Genomic DNA, 21553 nt, shown 5'->3' on the forward strand with positions numbered 1-21553 from the left:
TCCCCCTTTCTTCCTTCTTTCCCTCTTTCCTCTTACCGCTTGAATCTTAAGTATCTACTCTATGCACAGTACTGACGTGGGGAATATAAAAGAAGTACGAGCCTGTCTCCAAAGAGCTGATATACACTTGAGGACATTGCAAATGCAATCATGAAGCATTTTAAAGTAATTTGAATATCTGATCTTTAGAAATTGTAAAGGTGGAACTTAAAAAATCTCCTCACTTTGGAAGACAGTCTGGCTGTTCTTCAAACGTTTGAACATACAGCTGCTGTATGATCAAGCAGTTTTTCTCGCCTAGGTCTATACCCAAGAGAAATGAAAACACATCTTCACTAAAACAACTTGGACATGAATGTTCATAGCAACATGAATGAACATGTGAACGTTCATTTGTAATATCCCAAAAGTGGAAACAATCCAAATGTCTGTTGATGGATAAATGAATAGACAAAATGTGACATATTTGCATAATACAGTATTAATTCAGTAATAAAAAGGAATGAAGTACTGATGCATGCTACAACATGGATGATCCTTGAAAACATTATGCTAAGTGAAAGAAACCAGTCACAAAAGGCCACATATTGTATGGTTCCATTTATACGAAATGTCCAGGATAGCAAACCTATAGAGACAGAGTAGATCCGTGGTTGCCTAGGGCTGGATGCAGGGGTAATGACTGTTCATGGTTATGGAGTTTCTTTTGGGAGTGATGAAAAATGTAAAATTAATTGTGGTGATGGATGCACAACTCTGCGAATACACTAAAAATCACTGAATTGTATGTGCACTTTAAATGGATGATTTGTATGGTGTGAGAATTGTATCTCAATAAAGCTGTTTTTTAAAAAAAGTAGATTATCAAAAGGTTTAAAATTTATCAAACCAAGGAATATTTATTGACTAGCTAACAGGCATGAAATAAGTTCTATGTGAGTTATAAAACAAGTGTAAGACAGAAACCCTGACCTCAAATTGCTTACAGTTCAAGAGAAAAGCACACATGCAGTGTAAAATAATGCACTGTAGCTTTCTGAATTTGTTCCCCATCTTTTGGATGTACCTTCCTGAATTCTCTCTTCCATTCATCTCTGTAATGGCTCTGATTCTCTTACCCTTTGTCCTTTTTTTTTTTTTCCTTTCAAAAGCAAACTGTTGCTCCTCAGACTTTGATAAAATAACAGCCCCAACCTGTTACCTTTAACTAACTTAAAGGACATTTAAAATTTTTTTTTATTTTATTGAAGTATATTTGATTTAGAGGACATTTCAAAGCAAGAGTAGCGTCTCCAATAACTTAAATTGTGTGGCTCATGGAAACCCGTTCACTTAGCAAATACTTGTTGATGTTTAATTTACAAATAATTGGCAAATCTTAAGATGGTTGCCATTATTATTTTTGAAATTACAGCAAATATCTTTTTGGTCCAGTTTAGTCAGGTTGCATGCTGTTCAGAAGTATAGTCTTGAGTTAAGAGGCATTTTTCATGAAAAATGCCTCTTAGGAATATTTAAAAGTTAAAGCCATGTTTACTATAAAGCTGGCTATGTCGTCATTAGTGCAGTATTTTGATATTTTTGTGGTCATTAAAACTAAAAGAGAAATTTCGGTTCAGTTATTGTAATTCTACTGTAGCCAAAAAAGGCTGTTTTTTAAGGCAGTAGTTGATTAATTCTAAATCTGTCAGGTTACAGATTGTCCTTGTTTCTTTATTGTATTGAGTCTATCTGTCTGAGTCCATGCTGTTAGTGCAGCAGCCAAACTTTTTTCTCTCTTTGCAGATGCATATGAAACTGCCAAGATGCTTTGTGAACAGTATTATCTGGTAGCTCCAGAGCTGGAAGTTGAAGAATTCAATGGTAAAAGAAAAATAATTTCAACCTTAAATGCAAAGAAGCTGACTAAAAAACTGATTATACCTGAGCTATATTTCAGTGAGATCCTAAAATTGTGCTGCTTTTTCATCTTTCTGTGTTTTTAAAACCTTTTTTATATCTCTGGTCAGTGAGTTTTTGTACAGGAATGTGTTATCTATTAGAACTCCAAGCTCTTGGAACAGAAGTAATCAAGGTAGAAGATTCACAGAGATGTAAATAAGCAGTTCTCAAAATAACCAGTGCAAACAGTCAATAAACATGTGGAAAAGTGTTTACTAATCAAAGAAGTACAAAGAAAAACATAGAGGAATGCCATTTTTGTCTTTCAAAGTGGCAGTGATTAAAACATTTTAATGCTTTGAATTGCTGCCCAGAAAAATACTCTGTCCCCCAAATTTACACATTTCTGATATACGTTTAAATTGGTGTAGCCTTTCTTTTAAAAAAAAGGCTAACAACGTTCTTTCTCTTTGGCCCAGTAAGTTAAAGTAATAATGGTTATATTCTTTGGTCCAGTAAATAAACTTCAGAAAATTTATTAAGAGAAGATAGAGGGACTTCCCTGGTGGTCCAGTGGTTAAGACTCTGCGCTTCCATTGCAGGGGGCACGGGTTCGATCCCTGGTCGGGGAACTAAGATCCCGCATGCCCCTCGGAGTGCCAAAAAATAAAAACAAATAAATAAAAAATATGCAAAAGTCATTAAAAAATTTTTTTAAATCTGTCAAGAACCAATACTTAAAAAAAAAAGAATAAAGACGCAGACGTAGAGAATGGACTTGAGGACACGGGGAGGGGGAAGGGTAAGCTGGGACAAAGTGAGAGAGTGGCATGGACATATATGCACTACCAAATGTAAAATAGATAGCTAGTGGGAAGCAGCCACATAGCACAGGGAGATCAGCTCGGTGCTTTGTGACCACCTAGAGGGGTGGGATAGGGAGGGTGGGAGGGATAGGGAGGGTGGGTGGGAGGGAGACGCAAGAGGGAGGAGATATGGGGATATATGTATACGTATATCTGATGCACTTTGTTGTAAAGCAGAAACTAACACAGCATTGTAAAGCAATTATACTCCAATGAAGATGTTTAAAAAAAAAAAGAAAATAGAGATGTGCACAGATATATGTATAAGAATGATGATCAGAGTAGTTTTCTTATAGAGAAAAATTAGAAAACAACCCAAGTTTTCCACAATAGGGAATTATTTAAATAAATTCTGGTATACCCATAAGATAGAATACTATGCAACCATTCAAAACAATGCTTTAAAGAATATTTAATGTTTGAGAAAAGTTGAGTTTTTAACCACAGGCTATAAAAGTTTGTAATAGTGCAAGTTCATTGGATAATACGTTAAAGGATTTATACCACCAAAATACAAACAACAGCTCTCTGGATAGTGGGGTTTTAGCTAATGTTTATATTAGTTGTGTGAAACTATATTTACATGTTACTTTTATTTTTTTATTTGTAAGTTATGAAAGAGGCATACTTATCTCTAAAAATGCAAACATAAACATAGAGTAAAAAGTGAAAGTCCCCACTACTCTGCTCCCATACAGAGTTTTGTTTTTTACATAAATGAGGCTAAAACCATACATGTTCTTTAACTTGTGTATTTCACATCACCTTAAAGATCTTTGCATGTATTAGTGTCATTTAGAGATTTTCCATAGTGTAGATTATCATAATTTATTTAATCGTTTCCCATTGGGTGGACATTTAGGATTTCTGATTTTCCCAAATTCCATATAATGAGGCATGAAGGGGTGTGTGTGTGTGTGTGTGTGTGTGTGTGTGTGTGTGTATTGTGTGTGTGTGTGTGTGTGTGTATTTGGAGCATGGGAAAACCTATGAACGTGTGGAAGTATTTCTGTAGGCTAGATTCTTAGAAGTGTGGAACAACTGAGTCTTAGGGTATGGGGTCTTAGGGTATGGCATTAAAGATAAACCACATTCCCTCTCAAAAATATTCCAAAAATCGATTTCTCTTATAATGAGTTCAAAATGTGAAGACTTCAGGCTGCTGTCCATAGGACAACTGCCCCTACATTCTACTAGGAGGTGTGGAATCAATGCCACTTTCTAAGTCTGTTGGGTTCTCTGAGAAGAGTTGCACCCCTATTTTGAAGAAATATACCTCTAGCACCAAGTGGATTTTGCTTGAGTATTCCTGAGTAGAAGCATCTTAATATTCTGTTTCTTCCTACTGGCTAGGCGGAGCCTGACCTCACTGTCCCGATTTCTATCTGTCAAACATGGAACTTAAACTCACCGGTAGTAATTAATTGCTCATTTGCATGAATGGTAGCCTCACTCACTCTGAAGGCCAGAGCAGCGAGCCTGGTCTTGCTGATTCCCGGGTGCCAGCCAGGTCAGCACGTTCCTTCCCAGCGAGGCTGTCACAACGGGCAGTGCACCCCACCAGGGGAGAAGCTTTCCAACCATTTTTGGCACTGTCTCATGCATGATTTTTGAAGCCCCTTTTCCCATCACTAAGAGAAATGGTGGTTATAGGTAGCCTCTAGTTTCCTGTTGCTTTGGGGGATGTATTTACGATTTCTATTTGTTATTTCTTGAATGCCAAAGCTCTTTGTGAGTGCAGTTAAGCACTGCACTTGAGCTCTAACAAGCTCCGTGTTAGAGACGGAGGTCAGAGGTTGGTCCTGAATGCCTTAAGCAGACAAGGGCTTTGTCACAGAGAGAGAGTGTGTGTGACTCTGTTTTCCAGCGAGGAGTCAGATCCAGATCGTGTGGACTCATTTTCAGAGCCCGTGTGAACTAGCATAGCATCCCCTTTCAGGATGCTTCCATTCCCCAGTGGGTTCGTTTAACAGTAGTCAGTGATCACGCTTGCGCCCTGTGCTCTGCACTTCAGAGGAATGAGGCTGCCATGAATCCCAAAGAACAGTTTGTTGCTACCTGAGAATTTAAGTTCTGTGAGTTTGCCCTATGATCTCTTTTTCTGAATTTTTGATTTTTTTCTTTCCCAATGCAGACCCCTGAGAAGGTAGTAAATAGGATTATGCAGAACATACTGTGTGAACACCACCAGTATTTACAGTCATCACTAGCATTCTGAATATTGGGAGCTAGCTGTAGTAAACTTCTTTTTTATTCTTTTGGTAACACATTTCACAGGAAGATTAAAAACAACAGAATTTTATTTACCTTACATCAGGTTTCAAATATTTCCGATTAGCTACCCACGGCAACCCATGTGGGTTGCTCCAAAGATGGGTAGCCATTCTACCGTGCTTGTTCTCAACATTCTCATTCTCTTGAGAAATCAGTTGCCAAAGCATTAAGCAAATAAACATTTTTACCTTACATCTTCGGCATCCGTATGGTAAGGCAACATGGCTTAGAGGAAAGAGGTGAACTTTGTAGCCAGCCAGGTGGTGGAAATCTGGATTTTGACACTTAGGAGACAAGTCACTTTGCCGCTGCTGACACCCAGCTTCTTCATCTGTAAGCTCTCCTTGTGAGGTGATAAAAGGATAATGTTTCTAAGGCCTCAAGCAGAACACCAGGCACGTGCTGGAAATTTAATAAAGGGTGGCTACTGGAAGTCAGGGTTGACTTGGGAAAGATAAGACGTATGGTTGCAACACTTGCATTTTTTCACCATTTCTAGATCAGTCTTTTCTGTCAAGAGGTTGATTTATAGCTTTAGGTTTGGTTGGAAAAGTAAAGATTTCAGTTCACACTATGTAAATTTTGTTATAAGAGGGTTCGTAGAAAAGGTATGCATCTATCCTGGGGTCTTTGACCTCTAGTTTTCTCATATTGGATACTTTTGTGGATATTTTTAGTCAGGTGGTTCTACACAAGAATAAAAAAGCCATTACTAGTAGCTTTGTTAACACTGTCGGAATTAATTTTTTAGTAGTGGTAATAGCCAACATTTATTGACGGCTTACTATGTGGCAGGCTCTATGTAAACTAGTTTATCACTATTATCTCATTTAACCTTTATGTTAACCCAGTGAAATACGTACAGTGCTCATTTTAGAAATGGAACGCTGGAGGCCCAAATGTGTTAAATTCCTATTAATATACAGCCCTCCCTTGGTGTCTGCAGGTGATTGGTTCCAGGAACCCCCGGGAATTCCTAAATCCATGGATGCTGAAGTCCCTTATATAAAATGGCATAGTATAGTCAGCCCTCCATATCTAAGGCTTCTGCATCCATGGGTTCAACCAACCGTGGATCAAGCTTCTCTTATATTTCTCTTAAATGAATTGTTTCTGCTTAGCCACCATTTTTTTTTCATGCTTATAGGAGAACTGTCTGAAGATAAAACTCTTTATATCTTATGTAGAGTTCTTTTGGCATTTATTAAATGTCGTTTCAACTAATGGCATTTGGAGCAATGACTGTGCAAATAGAGACTTTATTATTTCTTGAGTCTTGAGCATGAAAAACCTGGGCCATTTTTCCATTGACTTTTTTAAATGTACCCTTAGATGGAAAATTCATATTCCATTTATGTCTTATTTTAGAAAGCCAGCTAACATCTATTAAGGGTCTACTATGTAAAAGCCCCTCGACCCAGGATTAGGGAAGAGTCATGGACAAAAACATTTGACATGGCTTTAAAAGGAAAGAAAGGTACTTCCCTGGTGGTGCAGTGGTTAAGAATCTGCCTGCCAATGCAGGGGACACGGGTTCAAGCCCTGGTCCGGGAGTATCCCACATGCTGTGGAGCAAATAAGCCCGTGCACCACAACTACTGAGCCTGCGCTCTAGAGCCCATGAGCCACAACTACTGAGCTCGCATGCCACAACTACTGAAGCCCACGTGCCTACAGCCCGTGCTCCACAACAAGAGAAGCCACCACAAATGAGAAGCCCGTGCACTGCAACAACACTCACCACAACTAGAGCAAAGCCTGTGTGCAGCAACGAAGACCCAACGCAGCCAAATAAACAAATAAATTTATTTTAAAAATAAATAAATAAAAAATTTTTTAAAAATGAAAAGAAGGAAAGACATCTAAACTATTATGTTCTCAAAGAAAAGTACAAGTAATTGAGCAAGCCGTCAGATGGCTCCTAGAGAATGCTGATTGAACTGGAAAAAAACAAACAAAACAAAGCTATCAAAGGTATTTTAAGTTCCCTGAGATCTGGAGTGAAAAGGTTGACTTCATAAGGTTATTTACATAACTAATCATGCCTTTCGGTACAAGATAGACTAAGCATTCAGTGTGCTCCTAGGGCTCCATTAAAAAGACAGTAAAGGAATACAAAGAAAAACAGCAAAGAAACCAGGGGGACTCGTCAGTGGGCCATTGATCCCACCTCCTGCCAAAGGTTACCGAGATAGAAGTACACTGGCTGATTAATGGGACAGAGCAGAAGAAGCCACAAAAGAGGAGCTGCAGCAGAAATGGCATCAGATGATCCTGGAGGGACTCCAGGAGCAGAGCTGGCAGGTGTCAGGGACTGGGTAGGGAAGGTAAAAGATGGGGGTTGATTGAAGGCTGGTCTCAGGTGGAGTAAGGATGGGTGATGGGGGAGCAGCTTGACTCTGGCTGTGCTCTGCCTGCCAACATCCACGAGCATTTTCCCCTGGGCAAAAATCAAAATCAAAGTAGTTTCTTCAAGAACCTGGGAAAAACTAGGGCTGTTCATGTGAGTGTCATCATCCCAAAAGTAAAGCCCTCTTCACTCAGGCATTTGGGGGACCCTCTGGTCAGAGGCCAGCTTGCTGTCTGCTCATCCTAAAGCCAGTGGAAAAGTCTTGACCAGGTACACAGAGCTCCAAGTCAGCCTTCCCACTTAGGAGAGAGCCGCAGGGGGAAGTCAACACCAGCTCCCTCAAACAAATAATCCAGTTCCTCATTCTTCAACAAGAATTTTAGAACCAAGATGTATCAGACCTCGGGCGAAAAACCAGCAGCATGAACGAAGACCTGACTGGCATTAAACTTCTCAGCTGTGCTGTCATGGTCAGAAGACCCCTCTCCCCCTGCCTTTTTTTTTTTTTTTTTTTTGGCTATGTTGGGGCTTCGTTGTGCACGGGCTTCTCACTGCAGTGGCTTCTCCTGTTGCGGAGCACGGGCTCCAGTAGTTGTGGTGCGCAGGCTCAGTAGTTGTGGCTCGCGGGCTCTAGAGCACAGGCTCAGTAGTTGTGGCACACGGGCTTAGTTGCTCTGCAGCATGTGGGATCTTCCCAGACCAGGGCTCGAACCCGTGTCCCCTGCATTGGCAGCCGGATTCTTAACCACTGCGCCACCAGGGAAGTCCCTCCCCCTGCCTTTCTAAATACTGAAAGAAAACGATTTCAAATCCAAATTCTGTACCTGGTGAAACCTCCAATCAAGTGAATCAGAGGTATAAGGACTGAGAAATGTATTTCCCATGCATAGCTTTCTGAGGTAGTTTACGTGACTGACCTAATGGTGTGTATAATGTAGGTATAAGAAATAGCAAAAAATATTCTAGAACTTCAATCAAAAACAATTTGAGGATGATGACTGTGCAGCATGTTTGGAAAGCAGTCGATTCTAATTTGAAAAATCTTAAAGAATGGAATGGATCCCATGCAATAGAAAAGAGGCTGGAAGATCTCAGTGATGTGGCGAGGAAAGCGTATGTCTCTTGTCCAGTTACCCAAGAAGAGGAGTATCAGAAAGACATGGTCCAAATATTCGGCAACCTAAAAAGGTAACATGATTTTGAGCAGTTGGAGGTGGATAAAGTGAATCCATTTCACCTTAAGGCTGGTAATATTCTCCTTCAAGTGACACATGACTCATGACACATTGGACTCATAGGGAAAGAAATGTCATCCTGGTCCATTCCTGTGGCCGATCTGCAGTGAGCAATATTTACCTGGTTATGTTACCAACACAATCAATGTTCACCTTTTTTATTTTTTCTACAGAGAACCCACTTTATTTTTTTAATTTTTATAGAAATATGGTTGGTATATAATGTGTTAGTTTCAAGTGTACAGCAAATTGATTGTTATACATGTGTACATATATGAAGCAATATGTAATATTAGATAAAATAGAATTTCACATGCTGAGAATCCATAGGAACTGATAATAAAAGTCAAAAGCTTTTTTTAGTTTTAATATTTTTTATTGAATATAGTTGATTTATAATGTGTTAATTTCTGCTGCACAGAAAGTGATTCAGTTATACATATATAGACATTCTTTTTTTAATATTCTTTTCCATTATGGTTTATCACAAGATATTGAATATGGTTCTCTGTGCTATACAGTAGGCCTTGTTGTTTATCCATCCTATATATAATAGTTTACATCTGCTAGTCTCAAACTCCCATTCCTTCCCTTCCCTACCCCTCCTCCCCCTTGGCAACCACAAGTCTGTTCTCTATATCTGTGAGTCTGTTTCTGTTTCGTAGATACGTTGATTCGTATCATATTTTAGATTCCACATATAAGTGATATCATATGGTATTTGTTTTTGTTCTGTCCGACTTCACTTAGTTTGATAATCTCTAGGTCCATCCATGTAGCTGCAAATGGCATTATTTCATTCTTTTTTATGGCTGAGTAATATTCGTGTGTGTGTGTGTGTGTGTGTGTGTATGTATGTATGTGTATGTATACACACACCACATCTTCTTTATCCATTCCTCTGTCGATGGACATTAGGTTGCTTCCATGTCTTGGTTATTGTAAATAGTGCTGCAGTGAACATTGGGGTGCATGTATCTCTCGAATTATGGTTTTCTCAGGATATATGCCCAGGAGTGGGATTGCAGTATCATATGGTAGCTCTATTTTTAGTTTTTTAAGGAACCTCCATACTGTTCTCCATAGTGGCTGTACCAGTTTACATTCCCACCAACAGTGCAGGAGGGTTCCCTTTTCTCCACACCCACTCTAGCATCTGTTGTTGTAGATTTTTTGATGATGCCCATTCTGACCGGTGTGAGGTGATACCTCATTGTAGTTTTGATTGCCAGCATCACTCTTGCACTTTGGGGCCACTATTAAATAAAATAAGTGTTACTTGAACATAAGCACTACAATACTGTGACAGTGATCTGATAAGCAAGGTGGCTACTAAGTGTCTAATGGGCGGGATCTATTGGACAAAGGGATGATTGACGTCCTGAGCAGGACGGATCAGGAAGGCATGAGATTTCATCACACTACTCAGAACTTATGAATTGTTTGTTTCTAGAAGTTTCCATTTAATATTTTTGAACCTCGTTTGACCATGGGTAACAGAAACTGCAGAAAGCGAGACCATGGACAAGGGGATATTGCTGTATATATTACTTAATAGTTTAAAAGATAACTGATCATCAAAAGGTTCAAGATGTAGAATCAAAAACTCTTGGTTCAGGTGTCCAGTTCCAGGCCTCCTCCATAATGGCAGGCAAGTCACATAACCTCGGCAAAGCCTGTGTCCCCAGCCACCCACCCTATGAGCCACACAGTATTGTCATGAGAGTTCATTTGGGTAATGTATGTGCAAGCTGTTTGTAAACTGCTAAGAAGCAAACAAATGATTGCTCTCCTTTATATTACTGTTAATTACTTACTTTATTAGAGGAAGTAGTTAGGTTGAAATCATAACATGGGTGTTCTACTTGAGAAAGCTTACATAGTTTTGGTCTCTTAATGATTTCAGGTCACGAGGAGGAGGAAAGCCTAAATTTTCTATTATCTACTCTATATCTTACTCTGGGATTCGGGGTTTCTCGGATTTTCCTCAGAAGATCCCTGACACAAGGAGAAAGGACTGTAGGTCTCTGGGAGTTGGTCTGCTAGCTGCGAGTAGTATGCCTTGTTTGTCATAACTTAACAGAACTTAACGTTACTGTTTAGTCCAAGTCTCCAAGAGAATGTACCCCTCTACCTCTGTGGCTTCACATTCCCCTGGCTGACCACTGGGGTCAGTGGTGGTGGTGGAGGGTGTCCCCCATTTTGAGAAACACCAAGTGATATTTGGATGACCTTATGTAATGCTCTGAACATTAGGACATAGGTGATGATATTCCAGTTTTGCTCAGCTAAGTTCCAAAGAGAAATTTGCCCAAGGTCACATAGCTGGTAAGTGAAGGAACTGGATTTCACCCCAAGTTTGTTGGACTTCAAAGCACATGCTTTTGCTCAGCCCCGCCTTTAGAGTTGGAAGCCTACGCTGGCCTTTTGTAGAGTTCTTTTTTTATGTACTTGGAAGAAAGGATGCAAACAACATTCTTGACTTTCTTCTAGTTTTGATCCTTACTCATTGACGGTTTTGTCTCTGTTTTCAGCCAAAGCTCCAGACAAACCTATTCAGGTAGTTTATGTGCCCTCACATCTGTTTCACATGCTATTTGAGTTGTTCAAGGTAAGTGGAATTTAAAAACATGGAAAGAAGTCTTCATTTTAAATTACTTTGATTCAGGGCATAATGGATTCATCAGATTAGCATAAGAAAAAGGTTTTGCATAACCATTTTTAAAATTCTATTTCTGATACCCTGTGGGTTTTATAATTTGTACACTGTGAGGTGAAAACTTGCTGTGTACAGTAGAGTCTTCATGAATATTAGTACATATTGATTTTGAAGCTGAATTGTACTTTAGTGGCTTTATGTAAAATCCATACTGTTTTTTCTTCAGATATGAGCTTAGAGATGCTTTTTAGTTTCCAAATCTGGCAAAGGCTTTATTGGTGGTAGCCAGATCAAAATAAAAACATGTTTATGCATCTTTATGTTTCTGAACATTAACCATGTCGGTGCATTAGCAGTTGTTCCAGTCCTGAAAGATGCGTTAACACTTTTACACATTTGAGTCAATTTAGAAAATTCAGAAGATCTGACAGAGGCAGGGGGCAAAGATGTGGAAGGGCTGGACCAAAAGAAAAAAGACTCTCTATACCTTAAGCTGTTGCTTTTATTAACCAGTAGCTAATGGCATGTAAGTAGCAGTATTACAGGCACAAGGCATTTGAGCTAAAATTCCATTTCTTCCAATGTGTAAAACCCTAAACCGAACACCTGAAAAATCAGTTACGCTGATTTGCTTCCCAAAATTATGTTACTGATGTGACACTTAAGGTTGAGATGGGCATTCAGTTGTGAACTTGCTCTTCAACAGCTGTGGCTTTTTCAGAATTTCTTTTCACCTGACATTTCTTCTACTTTTTTTTTTCCAGCCAAATGATTAATTTTTGTGGGAAGCACGAATCCTCTCAGGTTTTCCGCCTTCTTTAGAGGAGGGGTGCTCTGTAAGTGCAGACTGATAGTGGGATTTAAAGCCTCTGCAGCCTCATTGCACGTGATAGAAACATCCCTCTTGGTTAAGAGTTGAATAATTTAAATACCCTAAAGCAAAAACAAAAAGAAAACAGGAAGGAAAGGAAAATAAGCATTTAGTATGGTGGATGAGACTAAAACGAGATAAAAACAAAGTAAAGCATCAAGAAATTTTTCCTTGTTCTGAACACACGTTTAGTTAAGTTCTTTAGAGGGGAAGAAAGTGCCATATAAATCCAACTGATTTTTGCCCCACAAAAGAATTGTTGTGTATCGGTAATCTTTTGCTAGTTTCTTTTTTTAAAGTTGTAGTTTGTGAGTTGGTGGCATGCTAAAAAAAAAAAGGTTCTATGCTTTCAGAACTCAATGAGAGCGACAGTTGAACTATATGAAGATAGAAAAGAGGGCTACCCAGCTGTTAAAACCCTTGTTACTCTGGGTAAAGAAGACTTATCCATTAAGGTAACTGCTTTATTTGTACGTATACTTGAATTATCAGTTAATTTAATAGTGTGTAAACATTGAGGAATCAAAGGGAAGGGAAGAGAACTGACAACTGAGTGTCTTATTTGTAAGTACTACATTTGATCCTTGGCTTAAGCTACCTCGTTTAAACTTCATTAGAACCCCATTTTTTAGGGAGCTGAACAAGATCTCAAACCCAAGCCTATTGGGTCCTAACCCCACTTGCCCGCCTCCTTTGTTTTACACTGTTCACAAAGGGACCATATTTCATTGGGGGTTCAAGCCCTTGCATGGTTTAGAGTAATCTAGTATGTACTTTATTTAATGAACTCCTTGCCTCCTACTAAGTATAGATTGATGACTTCTTCTTGTTTTTCTTCCTTTTAACATTTTGTACATTACAGATAAGTGACCTAGGTGGTGGGGTCCCACTACGAAAAATAGATCGTCTTTTTAACTACATGTATTCAACTGCTCCGAGACCTAGCCTGGAGCCTACGAGAGCCGCGCCACTGGTAAGCCTCTGAAACTGCTGCTAGAGGAAAGACCATTCACTCGAGAAGGGACAGAGCTGGCTCTTTCCCCTGGTTGTCGCATTAGCCTTGTTGCATTTGAATGTTTCCCGCATGGTTTGAAGGAGGGAGAATTTTATTCCACTGCTGCTTTCTTTATGACTCTTTTGGACTCAGATTTCTTCTCTAATTTGTGTCTAAGAAACACTCAGAGCTGAGTACCTACCTCCCCAATACAGAGAAAAAGCATTTCCCTGTGGTTAAGACTGCTTCCGGAGCACCATTTACCACCTGGCACTCCCCTTGGAGGGGGTGGAAGTTTAATAGCAGGTGAGCAGGGAACAGCACAGCGTGTCTGGCTGCAGCTGGCCCTGGGCACTTTGGCGCTGCATACCATAGAGGCCCAAATCACCCAGGGCCTTTGAACTTCCCCCGCCAAATTTGTTTATATAATTAAAGTGTTAAATTATGAACACATTAAATTTTTTATATGAAATAACATAAGCAGGAAACATATAGGTGGCGTATGCATTTTCAGAGCCCTTTCTGTCTCACGGTGGAAATAACCTTCAGGAAGTGAGGAAAGCCTCTGGTTACCGTGGCAGCATTTAGATCCTGGTAGGGCCACACTTTCTTCCCCCCGCTGAGTGTTTCTAATTGGCAAACAACAACTGAACCCTTTGTCATTAAGCACAGCAACATATCTGTCAGTCTGCAAAATGGTTCAGGGCGTAAATTTTCATTTTCAAGTTGTACCTGACTGACAAGCACGTAAGATTATATTTCATAGGTATGAATAAAGTCCAACACTTAGCATCATTTATTCTAGACAGGGTTTGTTAACACTGCATATTGAAAACAGAGAGGAAGTCGTTTACATAGGACTCAAGAAAATTCTTGAAAGATCAATTTGAAGGCCATTGCCTTGACTAGTTTCTGGTACCTACTTAAATAAATGTCAAAAGAAAAAAAGACACTACAAGCAAATCTAGAACCTTGTGCAATTGTTTAAAAGGAATATGGATCGTCTGTTATGGATCGTCTGTTATGGTCTCAAAATAGCATCTTGAGGACAGCTGTGATGTCATCGTTTTTTTAAAGTGACACTGAGCAATTGAAGTAAGAGAGCTCTAAAAAATGTGCATCCCACCTCCCATTTTATAGATGAGGAAATGAGGTTACTGGTTTGCCCAAGGTCATTGAGCTCATTATCGTCAAGCTGGCACTGGCCATGTCTGTATTTTGTCCAGTGTGCCTGGTGGCTCTCCTTTTGAAGAAATGCTTCCACTAGCATCTCTCCCAGTTAGTCAGCTCTCCTCAGCTTTTAAGCGGGCGTGTGGGTATGTACTACTAGGAAACGTTAACTTCTTCATCATACACTTTACTATGTTACAGCTCTGTGCCATGACACACGCATTTCTTTTTCGGAAATGTCCTCCCAGACAACTCCTATTGATCCTTTGACACCCTGTCGGTGGACTTAATCAGAGGGCTCGAAGCTTGAGGAACAGCCCCTTCCCCTCCACCCCAGAGTGTTGGAAATTAGTCTCAATTGTTCTTATCAATATCGGAGACCTTTTTTTTTCTTCCCCCAACAACCTGTTACTGACAGTCAAGGTTCTATGACATAGAGGTATATAGGAGGGTACTGGAATTGTTTTCTTGTCTCTAAGAATAGATGGACTACCACATGTCAAAATATTGCAGCGTTCTCAGAGCCTTAGGAAGTAGCTCTTAGGAGATTGCTTTCTTTTCATTGTGTTAGCCTTGGTACGGTTAGATTTCAGCTCCCGTGCTACTCAATTTAATTGAGCAAAGAAATCATAGTGGAACTTTGGAATGATGTGGTTTACTTTGGTTTTTGGTTCAAATTCCGCTTGATTTGGGATTTAACAATGCTAACAATTTGCTTTAAAACATTCAAAAAGCATTAGTCAAAAATCGGAGTATTTCTGTTCTTTTCCAAACATGTGAGAAGTATTTTTGCAGGATGAAAACAGATTGTTTGCCATAGATGAGCATATACATCATTGTAAAGTTTGGATCAATAATTTATTTGCTTTAAATATGAATCAAGAATTTATTTTAATCTTCCAGATGGTCCTCAGACTCAATGTGTTAGCATTTTGTGCCTGTCTCACCATATTAATTTTCTTTTCTCGATAGGCTGGATTTGGTTATGGCTTGCCAATTTCTCGTCTGTATGCTAGATATTTTCAAGGAGATCTAAAACTCTATTCTATGGAAGGCGTGGGTACTGATGCTGTCATTTATTTGAAGGTACTGCATTTTATTTCTGTTATATGAAGGCATCTTTACTTTTTAAAGCTATAAGTTCTAATAACTAATGGAGAACAGCACTATATCATCTCCTATATTCAGCTCGGATTTACTCCAGTTTTTCGTGAAAACCAAGTTATGTCCTACCCTTGATTTTATGCTCAGATATAGCAAAATAGGAAACATGGAGAGGTAAAAATTTAAATATTGATTTTTAAAACCATAATTCTAAGTTGTGAGTTTTTTAAAAATTGTGTACCCATTGAAAGGACTAATCTAAAAGGAGACAGGCTTTCATAAACTGAATTCTTTTAGTCTTTTGCTTTAAAAACTTGCTGGCTTTCCCAAAGTTGCAAGAATTCAGTGCTCATAATATGGTTACCTAAAAGTCTGATCGAATAACAAAGTTCTCTGTAACACAAGTTTTCTCATTCGTTGGTGGAGTCAGACTTTTATTTACTTCTAAACTCTAGTATATTTGGAGTATTTTTTGAACATGTAATATGTGCACATAGTACAAAATTTTAAAGCTACAAAAGGGAAAACTAAGTCTCTCCCATCAGTGGCCCAGAGCCACCTGGTTCTCTTTCCCAGGGGGGACCATGGATGCCAGTTTCATGTGGATCCTCATGGAAGTTGATTCTGCATTGATAAAAATATGGGGGGAAATCTGATTTTTTTTTAACACAAATGATTATTTTAGCACTTTGCTTTTTTTTTACTTTCCAATATATCTTGGAGATCTTTCCACATCAGTTCATACAGAACTGGCTCTTCCTTTTAACAGCTGCATAGTGTGTCATATGTTATATGATAAGATAACCAGTTATTTTGAGTGTTTATCTTAGATGCCAACGCATATAAATGATATGCTATTTGATATCACTTTATGAGCTTATATTTATAAATCTACTGTGTATGAAACTATTTCTTCAGGGCGCTCTGGGAGAACAGTTGCCCAGTGAACAGTAGTGTTTGGTCTAAGACCATATAGTCAAGACAATTGACTATCTCACATCAGTATTAACTGAACTAAAATAGTTTTTGTTTTGGTCATGTGTACTTCAGTACTGGTTTTTCATGAGTGAATGTTTTTATTCCTTTAAAAAAGCTTTAATTTCATCCTGATCAGTCTAAGTAAATTACTGAAATGTAATTTTAATATAACTCTAAAAATATGTATTAATAAGGTTTCTCTAATGTTTTAAATAATAAAATTTGGGTTAGTATTTCATGTGAGCAAGATGACACTGTGGACCTTTGGTGTCTATTTTTGTTTTTCCTTAGGCTCTTTCAAGTGAATCATTTGAGAGACTTCCAGTTTTTAATAAGTCCGCATGGCGCCATTACAAGACCACACCTGAAGCTGACGATTGGAGCAATCCCAGCAGTGAACCCAGGGATGCTTCCAAATACAAGGCGAAGCAGTAATTGACCACTTTTCTTTCTATTACAAAGTATCTGATTTTTCTCCAGTGTGTACCAGCCGGACGATTGATGTTTTCAGCCACATCTTTGTGGTTTTATCACTGAAAAAGCAAAGTGATCCCTAAAGAAAGAATGGAGTAGCTTTTTCACCGCAGACAGGAAGGATAGAAAGAATTGCGTAACCACAGTAGCAATTCCAATAGAGGCCTTGATGTTCTAGGAGTCCTTGCCCTGTGGAGATATCAAAAGCAGTAAGCAGGGTTTATCCTGCCATGAATCTTATTTAAAAAGTAATTAATTTGTAATTTGTCATCATCCATAGAATTCACAGAAGAATGTTTAGAGAAAGTCTGTAGGTGGGTTGAAACTGGAAAAATAAAGAAGTTAAAATTATCAGTCAAGGTAAACAAAATGTGGTTTATCCATCTAACAGAGTATTATTATTCAGCCTTTAAAAGGAATAAAGTTCTGACATGCTACAATATAGATAAACCTTGAAGTCCTTATGCTAAGTAAAATAAGCCAGATCCAAAAGGACAAATATTGTATGATTCCACTTACGTGAGGCACCTAGAGACAGAAAGTAGGATGGGGCTTCCCTGGTGGCGCAGTGGTTGAGAATCTGCCTGCCAATGCAGGGGACACGGGTTCGAGCCCTGGTCTGGGAAGATCCCACATGCCGCGGAGCGACTGGGCCCGTGAGCCACAACTACTGAGCCTGCGCATCTGGAGCCTGTGCTCCGCAACAAGAGAGGCCGCGACAGTGAGAGGCCTGCGCACCGCGAAGAAGAGTGGCCCCCGCTCGCCGCAACTAGAGAAAGCCCTTGCACAGAAACGAAGACCCAACACAGCCAAAAAGAAATAAAGAAAGAAAGAAGCTTTCATTAAAAAAAAAAAAAAAAAGAAAGTAGGATGGTGGTTGCCAGGGCTGGGGAGTAGGGGGAAAGGGAATTTAGTATTTAATGAGGACAGAGTTTCAGTGGAGAAAGATGAAAAAGTTCTGGAGATGGATGGTGGTAATGGTGGTACAACACTGTGAATGTACTTAATGCCACTGGACTGTACACTTAATAAAACATTTTTTTACCATCTTAACCAGGTGGTAAATTTTATGTACAATTTACCACAATAAAAAAAAATGAAAAAGAGGAAAATTATCAATCATAGAAAAACAAGTTTCACTACTTTGTGGTAATAAGGACAATAATCCAATCTTTGGTTTCCAATTTTCTTTTTCTTCTGACTACCTTTAAGCTCCAACTCTGCTAGCAGGAGTAAGGGTTCTGATTATTTGTTTAATTTAAAGTAACCTTTTAGTAATAGAAAAGCAGTATATGAACATTGTAAAAAATTAGGAAATATAAAAAAGCAAAAAAAGAAAAAAGAAACTGCTGTATTCCCATAACCCAGAGATTACCATTCTTAGAGCTTTATCTGTGTTCTTCCAGATATTTTGCTATTTGTATATATGTATATGTATTTTCCCCAAATGAGATCATACTTTTCATACTATTGTACAACCTAGTTTTATTTCATTTAACCATCTCCACCTTTCCGTGTCAATACATTTTCATCATGAAAATTCCCCTGATTTGTCCAAACGACAAATCAGTTCCAGGACCACATAACACATCTGAGTAGGTCTCAAGCTGTTTTTAATCTAGAACAATCTTTTGTTGTTGGACCATACCAGTTGTCCTGAAAAAATGTCCCACCTTTGATTTTGTCTTTGAAGTTTTATTTAATTTGTCCCCCTTTCCCTGTATCTCCCATAAACTGGAAGTTCATCTAAAGGCTCAGTGGAGCATTTTTTGCTAGAATATTTCACAAATACTATTGCAGAATTACACTCTGAGACCCATGATGTCTGGTTGATCCACCATTAGTAATGTTAAGACTGACCGTAATTCAGATGATGGCTGTCTGATCCCTCCATAGTATAGTTAATTTTCCCTTCTCAACCAGAAAGTAATCTGCGTAGTGTTATTTTGTCATGTTATTTCGGCACCATGCAACTATCACCTAATGGTTTTTAGCACCAGTTGATAAATTTGGCCTTAATCCGTAACTTTATTAATGTTTATAAAATGATGAGTTTTTTTTGTTAGTATCATTCCTTTGACAATTATTAGCTGACATTCTCCTATAAAGTTCTTCCTCAACAACTAGTGTCATTTAGGTACCTTTTGAAGTACAGTTCCTCCTGGCAAGGCAGGATAAGCATTTCATTCTTTCCCTTTAATTACCAATTTTCAAGGTAAGAAGTTGAGTTAACAACCACCTTAAATTTGACCAATGAGTTTCTGGCTTTCTCTTTTTTAAGTATTATTATGGATATTGTAGATTTTTATTGCTTTGATATGTTTCAATCAATATTTAACATATATATAAAAAGTGTACAAATCTTAAGTTTATAACTTAATGAATTTTTACACCTATATTTCCAGCACCTGAAAAGGCTGCTTTCTAGTCAGACTCTCCTCCTTTTTCCCTCCCTACCGTGTAACAATTATTCCAACTCTATCCCCTATCACTATATGTGACTCTCTCACTGCTTGAACTTAAAACAAAAGGAAGATATAGTGTGTGCTCTTTTTGTGTCTGGCTTTCTGTGAGGTTCACCCATGTCACTGCATGTAGTGGCCATCTTTTTGATGTTAAAACTGGCACACCTTTGGCCATTGGAAGCTATTTTGAGCCAGATCCTTTGTGTTCCATTGATAAAACCGTATTCATCTTTGAAAGCTTCCTTGCTTTCTGGCCCAAGATCGTGTCCTAGGCTCATCTTACACTTTGCCTAGAATCAGCCATTTTCCTCAGGGACTCCTGTTTCCTTTTAATGGGTATTAGAGACCCTAATCTGGGTGTTGGAGCTGTACGTTATACCTTTTCTAGTCCCCTTTTCTGGGCAGACCTATAAAATACATATCTTTTTTAAGATCATAAGTTCATATTGATATTTTTATTCGATTTTAACATTTCAGTGTTTCTCGCTAATATTTTATTTTTTAATTATTTATTTATTTATTTATTTTTGGCTGTGTTGGGTCTTCGTTGCTGCATGCGGGCTTTCTCTAGTTGCGGCGAGCGGGGGCTACTCTTTGTTACGGTGCGTGGGCTTCTCATTGCAGTGCCTTCTCTTGTCGCGGAGCATGGGCTCTAGGCGCTCAGGCTTCAGTAGTTGTGGCTCGCGGGCTCTAGAGCACAGGCTCAGTAGTTGTGGCGCACGGGCTTAGTTGCTCCGTGGCACGTGGGATCTTCCTGGCCCAGGGCTCGAACCCATGTCCCCTGCATTGGCAGGCGGATTCTTAACCACTGCGCCACCAGGGAAGTCCCTCGCTATTATATTTTAATTGTATGTATTTCCTCTTACTCTGAAAACCTTGATTCCTAACATAGTGCAACAGAAAGGTATTTGTATGCAAATAGAGTTTATATAGCTTTGTGATTTTGTACCTTTATAGTAGCATTGGTCTTTTCTGATGAATGATATAAAGGGTATCTATATTGCTGTTTGTTCTTTTCTGCAGAAGTATTGTGATGGACCTCTGTGCAATATTGCCGGACTGGTCACTCACCTCAAATGATGAAATCTAGAGGAGTTTGGTTTGTGCACATGAGTGTGAGTGTACACACAGGTGTGTGTAGACACATACACACACCATTCCCGGCGGAGATTAAGCTAAATTAGCTTGAAACACCTGGATCACTTTCCCTTGATTCCATTTTCAGTCCGTATGTAAGTCAAGTAGCATGTTGGGCATCGGTGTGAGCAGTTAATTCCAGCTATGGCTCTAGTAGGGGGAGTTATTTGGGTAGCACAGAAGCAGTCTTTATAAACATTAGGTCCATTTGGATTGTTAAAAGATGGCCTTTGTTGAATATTGTTTTAAAGGCTGTTTAGGATTTCCCTGGTGGCACAGTGGTTAAGAATCCGCCTGCCAATGCGGGGGACATGGGTTGAAGCCCCGGTCTGGGAAGATCCCACATGCCGCAGAACAACTAAGCCCATGCGCCACAACTACTGAGCCTGCGCTCTAGAGCCCTCAAGCCACAACTACTGAAGCCCGTGTGCCTAGAGCCCGTGCTCCACAACAAGAGAAACCACCGCAATGAGAAGCCTGCGCACTGCAATGAAGAGTAGCCCCCGCTTGCTGCAACTAGAGAAAGCCCGCACGCAGCAACGAAGACCCAATGCAGCCAAAAAGAAACAAATAAATAAATAAAAATTTTGAAAAAGTCTATTTAAAACTTTAAATAGTTTAGCGGGTTGTATACTGCTGATTAAGTATGAGCCTTCATTTCTAATATCTTAGACAAATTTTAGCAGAAAGCAGTTTTTAAGATTTTAAAATGGTTAGCCTGATGTTTCAATTATACAAATAGGATAATTGGTGGCCACCTTGGGAAAGTATTTAGTAGGTATGGTAAATTCACTAGGGGAAAGAGAAATTCTAAGAAAATTTATTTCCTAAGCAGATTTTTAATTACAGCTTTATTGAGATATAATTCAGCCTTTTGAAGTGTACAATTCAGTGGCTTTTGGTATATTCACAGAGTTGTGTGATCCTCACCCACTGTCTAATTTCAGAACATATTCACCATCCCCCAAAGAAACCCCATACCCATTAGCAGTGATTCCTCATTTCTAATCAGGTTTTTAACTGAGAGGAAAGAACTGTTTTAAAGTATATATAAGTCATTAAATGGTAATTCATTTTCTGTAGTAACCATAGAGA

General features: G+C 39.0%; 1 protein-coding gene across 1 annotated transcript in view; it reads left to right on the plus strand.

The window, feature by feature from the left end:
• PDK3 (pyruvate dehydrogenase kinase 3) overlaps window positions 1–21553 on the plus strand; it is a 76799-nt gene that overhangs the window by 44631 nt on the left and 10615 nt on the right. Inside the window, exons 6-11 of the mRNA XM_057538169.1 lie at window positions 1786–1863; window positions 11141–11217; window positions 12490–12591; window positions 12999–13109; window positions 15273–15386; window positions 16674–16813. Coding sequence (XP_057394152.1) covers window positions 1786–1863; window positions 11141–11217; window positions 12490–12591; window positions 12999–13109; window positions 15273–15386; window positions 16674–16813 — 622 coding nt within the window. The remainder of the gene's footprint in view (window positions 1–1785; window positions 1864–11140; window positions 11218–12489; window positions 12592–12998; window positions 13110–15272; window positions 15387–16673; window positions 16814–21553) is intronic.

Source organism: Balaenoptera acutorostrata, chromosome X, assembly GCF_949987535.1.
Source record: "Balaenoptera acutorostrata chromosome X, mBalAcu1.1, whole genome shotgun sequence".
In the NCBI taxonomy this organism is placed as follows: domain Eukaryota; kingdom Metazoa; phylum Chordata; class Mammalia; order Artiodactyla; family Balaenopteridae; genus Balaenoptera; species Balaenoptera acutorostrata.